The 10835-nt window shown below is 42.2% G+C and overlaps 2 protein-coding genes across 2 annotated transcripts; one reads left to right on the forward strand and one right to left on the reverse strand.

The window, feature by feature from the left end:
* Positions 1-338: 338 nt before the first annotated feature.
* Positions 339-2102, reverse strand: rpa3 (replication protein A3). Its single transcript, XM_074614288.1, has 4 exons — positions 1942-2102; positions 1189-1263; positions 680-794; positions 339-587 (listed from the first exon to the last, which is right to left on the reverse strand). Exons 1-4 carry the CDS (start codon positions 2038-2040, stop codon positions 505-507), a joined length of 372 nt encoding a protein of 123 aa, XP_074470389.1. The 5' UTR covers positions 2041-2102; the 3' UTR covers positions 339-504.
* A 186-nt stretch (positions 2103-2288) lies between these two features.
* umad1 (UBAP1-MVB12-associated (UMA) domain containing 1) lies at positions 2289-9115 on the forward strand. Its single transcript, XM_074614287.1, has 4 exons — positions 2289-2614; positions 3406-3496; positions 5501-5586; positions 6963-9115. The coding sequence occupies exons 2-4, from the start codon at positions 3415-3417 to the stop codon at positions 7242-7244; spliced, it is 450 nt and encodes a 149-aa protein (XP_074470388.1). The 5' UTR covers positions 2289-2614; positions 3406-3414; the 3' UTR covers positions 7245-9115.
* The last annotated feature ends 1720 nt before the right edge of the window (positions 9116-10835 follow it).

Genomic DNA, 10835 nt, shown 5'->3' on the forward strand with positions numbered 1-10835 from the left:
CAGATACAGCCTATAAAGCTAGTAGGTGGACCTTTAAAAGGACCGGTTCCCATTTTTTAAAGTGTCTTAAAACTATACTCACATGTGCATATGCACATTGAAACAGTTTTGGGTTGCTGTAATGAATCCTCCTGTTCATAACGGCACTGAAAAGACCTGATGCTCTTTTAATGTAAGTGATGTCTGTTTCAGTCTTCATATGACAACTGCCTGTTTTAAGGCAGACTCCAAGAATCTGTCCTTTAAATGGAGATTATATCATCACAGATCTGAAGGTCAATGATCCTCCATGTTCAGCTGAAGAGGCTGTCGTAGCGAAAAGTAAATCAAACGTTCACTTGGTCTTTACATGTTTTAACTTTACTGACAGAACTTATTTGACTTTACAGACTCTTTTGTACAAAACTATTTTTAATCACAACAAAACCTGGAATCCACATGAATCAACGACGGACACTGAACTTTAAGAGCATCTTTAGTGACCACATCTTCTCACGGTGAGCCTCATCCACTTGTAGCCGATTCAAACGGGTAGTGCTGGGGGAAGTCATGGATGACTTTCAGGGCTTCGGTGTACAGCTCTAAATCTGTGGCAGGAATGGACAGAACATTGTGTAAATCACCACAGATGAATGCTGCTGTATTCACCTGGATGGAAGTGATAATAAAGAAGACGTACCGAAACAAGTGCCTTTGTCCTCTCGGAGGATGTTGTATGTGGTGGCCATTATCGCTCCTTTGTTGGACACCATGCCGATGACCTCGACCGTCGCACCGACCAGCTCTTCTTCAAGCTGGGGAGAAATATATAAATAACTGGATCAAACACAAACACGTAAGAAGCATTTTAATGTTGTAGCTGGTTGAAGTGGTGTAATTTGAACTATTTCGTATCCTGTTTAATTTGAAACAATGTGTCATATTGTATGAACAGATGTCTGGTTGTGCCTCCTCGCCGGTGACAGCCGTGGCGGAGTTTAGACTCAAGGATGAACCGATTTGATTTTTGGTGGTCAAAAGGTCAAGGTCACACAGGATTTCACAAAACACATTTTTGGCCATAACTCAAAAATTCATATGCAAATAGTAATCAAAGACAAATAACTTCACTCCACCAGTTTCCAGCAGTTTGACTAACGTTCATTGACAGAGATGTAGGATGTTGGATGTTAGATGTAAGTTACTCACAGGATCGTTCAGTTCAACTGTTGCAGACTTTACTTCTCCATCTGACACAGTGAATGATTTTCCAGATGGGTGAACCTGCAGCAGGAGAGAGAAACACTGCATGTTAATGACATTTAGCCATAACGAGTTAGAGCAGTTATCCCAACTAGCTAGATAGATATCTATCTATAATATTCTCTGAATGGCACTCTGAGGTTGTTTACTGTTAACCTGAACTGAAATGTGTCCGTGATAGTGGACAGTTTCCTTTTAATTCTAATCTGAATTCAGAGGGAAGATAGCACATATTTGAGATTTCTTAAAGGCTTTAATTTTGAAAATCTACGTCAGAATGTCATATTCTCTGAGTTTGTTTACTGTCAACCTGAAGTGACTTTAGTGGGTGATAGTGGACAGTTTCCTTTAGATGTGCTGTCTGTAGTCAGCAGTGTAGAGTGTAAATAAAACAGGAGATCAAACTGTGCCTTGTGGGGCTCCTGTTTCATTATGCCTAACACACTGAGGTCTAGATCAAAGATCCTTTAAAACCCAAGCGATGGTTGTGTTGTGCAGTTTAAAATCCATCAACTTGTTAGCTAAAACGTGTGGTTGAATGGTATAAAAAGCACTAGAAAAATCAAAAACATAATCCTAGCAGAGCTGGCAGCTGTTTCCAGGTGGCTGTAAACACTGAAGCATAAAGAGTAGTGCATCATCTCCTCCCACAGCCTTCCTGTACGCTGACCAGAACAACCCTTTCAAAGCAGAACGGACCTTCTCAACGCGGCCGACAAAGCAGACGGGCTTGTTGATGTACTGGCTCATCATGGAGCAGATGATTCTGGGTTTGGGGAGATCCAGTATAGTCGCCATCTTCACGCTTCTTCTACTGTACTGAGCTCCGACAAAGACCTGGAGCGCGGGAAATAGTTTAGTGCGATAGTTTTATATCACACTGCAATCCCACGCGGGCGGTGTTTTCACATCTACGTTGAAAACAGCGGGGGGTTAAGAATCCGGCCAACGCGGGGATTAAAATCGAACGCCTCCAACGTGCACTACAACATATCCGGTGTGCTCTGACATGTTTCTTCCCCCTGGAAACATGAATCAACAGTTCCGCTATGTTGCAGACCGTGTTGCTGACAGCGTGGTTTGTAGGAGAACTGTGGGGAGCTTTATAGTTTCTACACGGACACGGACACATATTGAGGTTAGTGACGTCAGCGTCACAACATAACATAACAACATTGAACAGGTAAAAAGTAACGTTACCGACGGAACATTGTTTAGGTTACACCCGGTGGTCTACAGTACTTTAGAGGGGTCGGGAGAAACCGAAAGTGAAACTAAAAACTAAAAACACCAGAGAACCATGAACTGACTGGATGTCCGTCTCTGAAGCTCATGACAACCAGGAACAACAGGAACAACAGGAACAACCACAGTAAGAACAATAACATCACTTTAACTTCTGTCTTGACTGTTAAAACAAGTCTTTGAAGACATGACTGAAGGCTGCACACTTTATAGTGTCATATTAAACAGAAACTGCTCCACCGTGCTCTTATAGTTAAGAGCATGTAGGGAATTTAGTTTTAAATAGTTAGGCCTATTAATACCTAGCAGACCTAACCCACAGGCATGTTGATGTATTTCATCTAATGAATAAGTTACTTAAATACTGTGAATGTGAAAATCATTGTTGTAGGTCTAATGTACGATGGAGTATTAAGGAAAAATAAATAAATCTGAGATTTCGAGAATAAAGTCATAAGTTTACCAAAAAGTCAGTATTATACAGTAGTAATTTTAAGTGTTATTTTCTTTTTTCTCGTAAAGTTATGACTTTATTCTCAAAATATTCTGACTTTATTGTGTAAATCTCAGATGTGTTTTTCCCTCAATGTGGCCCTAATACTCCGTAGTACATTGTCTCTTTGGCCCTCACTGCATTTGACTGATATACTATATACTTAGACTATAAACTGTGTTACCTTCATCACAATGATCACATGATTTGCGGCTCCAGACAGATTTTTTTTTTCTTTGCCTAAAATGGCTCTTTTGATAGTAAAGGTTGCTGACCCCTGATCTAACTGAAGTCATATCTCAGTGAGAGGAGCAGTTCTGTCTTCACAACAATTGAAATGGCTTCTTCAAGTTGATCAAATGAATACTGGCAGCTCACGCATCGCAATGACTCTTGTTATAACTTTGAATTTCTTCTGTTGACAGACGATAATCATGTTCAGTTTCCTTGGACTCCGTAAAGACTCAAAGAAGTCAACATCCGAGAAGGAAGTAGATGGAGGCTTTGTTATCATTGGTGAGAAACACAATCTAATAGAATAATAAATTGACATTTTTTGCTTTTGGAAATGTTATTTAATCATGAACCATATTTACCATCATTTTTAACCCTGTCACTTTGTCAAGGTCAATGTAGCCGGATGCTATCTGGTTTTCAGTTAACACAAGTCATGATATTACAGGTGAAATACTTTATAAATATGAACAAATAAACAACATAAACTGGCATTCAGATGGCCAGCTTTCATGGGGTATTAATTACACTACAGCTTATTGAGATATTGATCTTTTCAGATGGGTTGTGACTGTGAAGGGAATAATAAAAAAGGAAATATTACTACAGGAAGTCTGTGGTTAGTTGACTGTTGTGCTCCGTGTCTCATGACCATCTTTCACTGTGTGAAGAAATCTGAAATATTACACAATTTACTGAGAGCGTGTGACTTTGTCTTGCAAAAAATTTAACCCAGTGTCTTGTTGTGCGGAGACGTCTTTCTTGACCTTGGAAACCGTAATTTCACTAAAAAAAATCTTAACTCAAGGTCCCCTTACTTGCATCTCATCTCATCATCAAGGTACAGAGGTCTCAAGATGAACCCATAGGGCCACCTGTCATCACAGGACTGAAATTCAATACTTAGGTCACATGACGACAATTGAGCAATCTCCATAATAACTGTGCAAAAAATGGTTTTCTTTTTTAGCACAGTGATGTCATCCCTAAATCAGCAGACATTTTTACAAGACTTTAACATTACAACCCCTGAAGTAAAGTTTTATTGTCTGTAAGGCTATATTCTGTTGTCCAGAAGAGCCTTGCCATTGCCTAACAATTAAAAACAATGTGTACAGAATTATTTTTATATCTAATATTTGGCTAGTAGTTCGTTATTTGACATTATGTTAGTGACGACTGATCGTATCCTCTCATTTTAGTATTTGTAAGCCATCTGTTTTTACCTAAACAATCCACATGGATCAAGATTCATCCTAAATAAAACTTTATTTTACTTCATCTCCCAGAGAAGTGCATTATTATTTACTGTAGATCCTTATCGTGGCTTTAATTGGAAGAGCTGGTGGAGCCGACACAGATGGTCAGGAGTTGCATGTTATTTTTGGCAGAGCAGAACGAGTGTCAGAGCCAGGCTGTCTTTTTCAGATTGATGCAACCAACTGACCTCGCTCTTTGCTTACCATTTAGTCATGTCATGTGTCGCGATTTCTTTTTTATTATGATTTTGAAATCTATTTTTTTAATGCCAGAATCGATATATTTGCTTCATTTGAGTCTATGTGGAGGTAGAAGGAAGTTACCGCTTTTATTGTTGTAGTCTGAGTAACGTGACGTCATATCCGTTCCATATCCGCCAACAAAAACAAACCACAGCGAGCCGAAACGAGGAAGCAGAAAACGGCGAATTCAAAGTGGTAAACACTACACATCCAGTAAAGGATGGAAACACTTTGGGTTTCACACATTGACAGGAAAAGCAGAGCTAGACAGAGCAGAGCTAAAGCTGCATGCTAACTCTGTCACAGAGAGGAAACGTTATGGTATGGCGGTGACGTTGCGGTCGAGCCGGCCGAATGGGTCGACGCTACAACTGTAGAGCACCCATATACTGACATTTATGTTAAATGCATTCAATCGGCCCCGATGGAGCTGACCATGGATGTATAAAGAGAACGGAGCTGACGGGAGAGCTAGAGACCACCTTGGAGAAGTTAGAGGAAGTAGACACGTGTGAGGTCGAGGAACCCCTCTGAAAGTGGCCATGCCAATTTTTCTTCGCTAAAATTTAGCCCAACTTTGGAGCGTTACTTAGCCTCCTTCCCGACATAGTAGCACAACATGGTTGGTGCCAATGGATTCCTTAGGTTTCCTAGTTTCACTCTATTCCTAGAACTGAACCGATATATATATGATGACTGTAAATTTATTTTTTTGAAGGTTTAATACAGTACACATTTTTAGTAACTTGTTAATAACCTTCTGTCTGCCACATTTCTTCTGCAGGAGAGACGGTTGATGAACAGAGAAGGAAGGTGCAGACCATGAACATCGCACAGCCGTCAACAAACGTCGTGGTGCAGCCATCGAGGGTGAGCTTGTTGAGGTTTGCAGGTCATGATGTAAAGTTTGTCATTGTAATCAGCGTAGTGGAACTCAATCAGAGCGAGTACAAGAAGAAAACATATTGTTTTCATAGCAGGAAGCAGTCACGAAGCCTTGTTTCTCTTCATATACTGAGACCAGTAGCTGTGAGCATCCCAGCTGGCCTCATCCTGCACGGTTCATACAGAACAATCTCCACTGCTGTGGTGTTGACAGGTGCTCGAGGGCCAAGACTGAGCCGGCGTGCCAAAATGTGCCACTACCATTCACCACGCTGGCTTTGCGTGTGTGTGCGCTCCATATGGCATCCTGGAGCGACCACATGTCACACAGTTAGTGAGTGGCTCATCCCTCCAGTTTTAATCACACGGTGCAACAGGAAACACTGAGATGCAGCAACATAGTGATCTCACTCCAAAGTCTACATGGTCAACACACTCAAACACAGATATACTGTAAATGTAAAACAGTGTTCTCAACATGAGTCTAGGCAGCAACCAATGTGAAAAGAGATGATGGGCAGATGTTAAGGATGCCACGATCCAACTTATTCAGTCCCGACACCGATAGCGATACCTGGGCTTTGGGTATCCGCCGATAACGAGTACCGATCCCCTACCAGTGTTTAATCAATAAGCTGTATGCCTCACTGTGTGGAAGTAACTTGGACAAATAAAGATTGACTTAAACATTGCTTTCTTAACTTTGTAAAACAAAATGTAACAAATAAATAGATAGCTATACATTTACTGAATTTGTACTTATTATTAAAATAAGTACATACACCAGCTACTTGGTAAAAAAACAAAAACGAAGGTCCCTCCATGAATCGAAGACCCGGCTGATGTTGATCCCCCGACGTTGGTCACATTACTGTTTTGCAAGACGAGCTTCACTATATATAACTTTGTATTTTTGCGTTTCCCTGGAGTTTGTGTTGGAGTCTGAGTTGTAGTGGCGGCTGGTCGATTTTTGGTGTAAACGAACTCCATTTCTAACTGAACGTTAGCTATCGTTGCACACTGTTAACCCTGTAAGCGGAGCTGAAAATAAAGGCACTCGGGAGCACGCTTGGCGTCACATCCGTTGGATTTTCCCAGAAAAAACATCCTGCATTCTTCACATTAAGAAAAGTCTACAGGCTGACAGAGGAATGCCAGAATGTCTCACTTTTTAGGTTAGGTTCCAACCTGTTCACACATTGGCAATAAATATGTGTAAAAACGTTCATACAGTCCCTTTAACAGGAACCTGTTAAAACCTTAACAACCAGTTTTAATGCAACAACAAATTGATCAAAGGCGTGTATCTAAAAGTAAAATCTGCACACTGACGTTAACTATGTGTCTCCTTTTCCTCACAGTCATCCTGTGCAGCTGTAGCTCAACCGGTCAACATGATGTACCCTACGGCGTTTGCTACCGCGGCGCCAACAGCAGGGATCTCAACCTCATCGGTGGAAGCTGCTTCAACTCTCCCAGATCTCCTCGGGGACGTTCCCTTCACTCTGGCTCCCCATGTCCTGGCCATGCAGGCGGGGCTCCCCCTCATCACTGACGTGCTGCTGTCCCGGGACATAAACTACAACCTGGCTAACTTTCAGTACGACTTCACTTTAGAGAACTCTGTGCTTCATAACGCCTAGTCCGTTAGAATATGTTTAATATCAGCGCTGGCACCAGTGACTGTCAGGCCTTAGGCACACTTCAGATACAGTAAAGTACAGAGTGTTGTGTCGTCTAACTGAACAGGATAATTACGCTTTATTACTACTTGGATTTCTGGCAGTTATGATGACCGTGCACTCATAAAGGAATTTGCTGAGATCTGGTAACATTGCGACAAAAGTGTCTGCATGTGTCCTCGACTGTGAACGCAGCACCGTGGCTGCTAACTCTCCGACGGTGAACTGGGGACTCGGTTGTCTGTTGTGCTCGTACACTGCAGCTGAACGCACTAATGTTGCCGGTTAACGGTTAATAATCGGTTAATGAGGGTCAGTTATTGGTTTAAAAAAAATAAATTCTAAATTAGCATCCCTAGGTCTCAGCTTTAGGTCTACTTCCTGCTTGTTTTACTTGCCCCGTCAGACTTTTTAGTGATGCCTCCGTTTTGCCAGATCTCAGCAGTTAACCTGGAGAGTACAATCTGTTCATTACAGATATGAATGGTGGCCAAAACTACAAACATAACCCAGGTTGTAATAAATTGAAATGATCCTTTTAAGTGAAGGTTGATATTTCATTGCATAGGCTTCAGGTCATTTGATGATGATGAGGCAGTAACTTATGGAGCCTTCAAATGAAACTCGTGAGCTCATGTTTACAACACGGGAAGTCGTGTACACGATATGCTCGGCGTTCAAGTGGTTAAGTCGTGAGAACACCGCTGCAATATTAACGTTACCACAGAGGCTAACAAGTTAGCAAGCCAACAAGCAGGTAACATAATGCAGTAAATGCAAAGACATAATGACAGAAGAGGAAGATGAGGCCGTCGGGGATATCAACATTTTCCTCAGACATGTTATAAAATTACGAAGAATTTATTATGCACCGAAAAATTAACTTGAACCATGGCCTCCAAAAACACATCACAAGTCGTCAACTCGGAAATTTCAGAAACTTCAGATGGACTCAACTCGTAAACACGGTAAACAGGTTAAACACGGTATACACGTTAAACGCGTTAAACACGGTAAAAACGGTAAACACGACCTCATTTGAAGGCACCTTTAGATCGAAGCTTAGTACTCGGACAACAAATAGCCGACCTCCCAGTGAGCTGAACCTTTGATAGAATCATTGGATGGAGGTCTGTTGAATCATCTATTTATATACAAACTGCAACATGTGGAGATTATGAAATGAATGATAAAGTGAAAATATACTGTAAGATTATTTTTACTAACTACAGCTCTTGTGTAATAATTCTACATGATATATATATTGGACATTATAAGTAGCACTTCCTGCTACAAATAAGTTTAGACTATTTTACAGCTGTTATTCCCTACCAATCTGCATGTTTGAGTTTTGCTCCCTGAACGTGGCCTTCCTTTTGATCCAGCATTAGTTTGTTGTATTATTAATTCTGTTTTCCATTTTCCATTAATCTTTGCTTCCTTGTGTTTATGCTGCACATTTTTCATTAGAACATACATGCCATTAGTTATGAAGTATAGGTTTCTGCACTTTTTACTGCTGCTGAAAGCATGTACTGTACTCGGTGTTGGAGATGAAGCTGCATGATCACGTTTTACATTTAAACATTGAATGGTGTCAACAGCACATGAGAACTTCTTCTTTTAATTGATGCTGGAGAGTGTTTGAATGAGGTGAAGTCATTTGCTATTGTTTGTGTTTTAAAGCCCGTCATCCGGTGTATTTTTGCATTTCTATATTTCATATTCATTTGACTCATTTCCTGACTGAGTTGATGAGCCACGCTGTTTGCCTATTTTAACAAATAACTTAATTTTGTGCTCAAAGTTATAAAAAAGAAACCGATAAATCTGTTTATAATTCTGTCAGTTTGTCTTTCTAGTTAGTTAGTTAGCTAGTTAGATGTAGTTAACTTGCCCAGCTTGTTGCATCCATCCTCCACCTTAGTTTAGTATGTTTACTTTCACAATGGCATTTGTGTGCGCGGTGAAACGGGTGAAATCAATGCAGTAAGATTACACAGAATCCAACCGGCAGTATTAACACAAAACACTGACTCCTTTACCGTCTCCTCCTACTGGAGATACATTACTTATTATTATTGCTCAGAAACCCCCTTATTGTCAATCTAGCTAGGAAAGCCATCCATCCTCTGAATGCTCTAGGTCTCTAGTGTGATCCATCCATCCTCTGAATGCTCTAGGTCTCTAGTGTGATCCATCCATCCTCTGAAGGCTCTAGGTCTCTAGTCTGATCCATCCATCCTCTGAATGCTCTAGGTCTCTAGTCTGATCCATCCATCCTCTGAATGCTCTAGGTCTCTAGTTTGATCCATCCATCCTCTGAATGCTCTAGGTCTCTAGTGTGATCCATCCATCCTCTGAAGGCTCTAGGTCTCTAGTTTACGGCTGTAAAGTTACATGAGGCTGTGATTATAACGTTATTTTTATAAAACGGTCTCTATATGGTGACAGTAGTACATGAAACAGGTAACCTGAAAGACATCATGTTCCTCGGTGTCCTCCGGTGCTCCTAACGGCATCTGCAAGATTTCACAGACCGGAGGAAAACAAGCAGTCAGAGCTGATCTGAGGTCTGCTGTCCAGCTGCCGTCTATGAGAGCCGGCTGTCAATCACTCTGAACTCCGACCAAACGGTCAAACTAGGCAGCGCTGATCAGATATGAATCAATATTATGTTACATTAATGTCTATTTCTCTCCTCAGATGTTCTCAGAATCATCTTGTAGTGCACGGTTTAGCTGGAACATGAGAAAGATTGTGATGCGGCAGCCATTGTGAAATCTGGTGAAGGAACGCCAAGTTCCGGTGTCGTGCCAAAAAGTGATTTCAACTGTATTGCCCAATTTATAGGCTACAGCTGCTTTTATCTGGATCAAAGTCATAACGTGCAAATACGTTATGACGTAATAATTCCTGCACCACCACCACCACCATCACCAGCCTCTCCCTGCACCACCATCACCAGCCTCTCCCTGCACCACCACCACCACCACCACCACCACCATCACCAGCCTCTTCCTGCAGCACCACCACCACCATCACCAGCCTCTTCCTGCAGCACCACCACCACCACCACCACCAGCCTCTCCCTGCACCACCACCACCACCATCACCAGCCTCTTCCTGCAGCACCACCACCACCACCAGCCTCTTCTTGCACCACCACTCCAATCACCACCACCATCACCACCACCAGCCTCTTCCTGCACCACCACCACCACCACCACCATCACCCTCTTCCTGCAGCACCACCACCACCAGCCTCTTCCTGTACCACCACTCCAATCACCACCACCAGCACCACCACCCTCTTCCTGCAGCACCACCACCACCACCCTCTTCCTGCAGCACCACCACCACCAGCCTCTTCCTGCACCACCACCATCACCAACACCACCATCACCAGCCTCTTCCTGCACCACCACCAACACCACCACCAACACCATCACCACCACCAGCCTCTTCCTGCACCACCACCATCTGCACCACCAGCACCACCAAAACCACCACCACCACCACCAGCCTCTTCCTGCACCATCACCACCATCA

The sequence above is a fragment of the Sebastes fasciatus genome, chromosome 17, assembly GCF_043250625.1.
Source record: "Sebastes fasciatus isolate fSebFas1 chromosome 17, fSebFas1.pri, whole genome shotgun sequence".
Lineage (NCBI taxonomy): Eukaryota > Metazoa > Chordata > Actinopteri > Perciformes > Sebastidae > Sebastes > Sebastes fasciatus.

Bases quoted from the DNA above. Each gene is read 5' to 3' on its own strand.
- rpa3 (XM_074614288.1), bottom strand. From the start codon at position 2,040: ATGGCGACTATACTGGATCTCCCCAAACCCAGAATCATCTGCTCCATG. The intron at 795-1,188 runs GTGAGTAACTTA...ATTTCTCCCCAG, and splicing joins CAGTTGAACTGAACGATCCT to CTTGAAGAAGAGCTGGTCGG. The intron at 588-679 runs GTACGTCTTCTT...TTCCTGCCACAG, and splicing joins GGACAAAGGCACTTGTTTCG to ATTTAGAGCTGTACACCGAA.
- umad1 (XM_074614287.1), top strand. From the start codon at position 3,415: ATGTTCAGTTTCCTTGGACTCCGTAAAGACTCAAAGAAGTCAACATCC. The intron at 3,497-5,500 runs GTGAGAAACACA...TTTCTTCTGCAG, and splicing joins TGGAGGCTTTGTTATCATTG to GAGAGACGGTTGATGAACAG. The intron at 5,587-6,962 runs GTGAGCTTGTTG...TTTTCCTCACAG, and splicing joins TCGTGGTGCAGCCATCGAGG to TCATCCTGTGCAGCTGTAGC.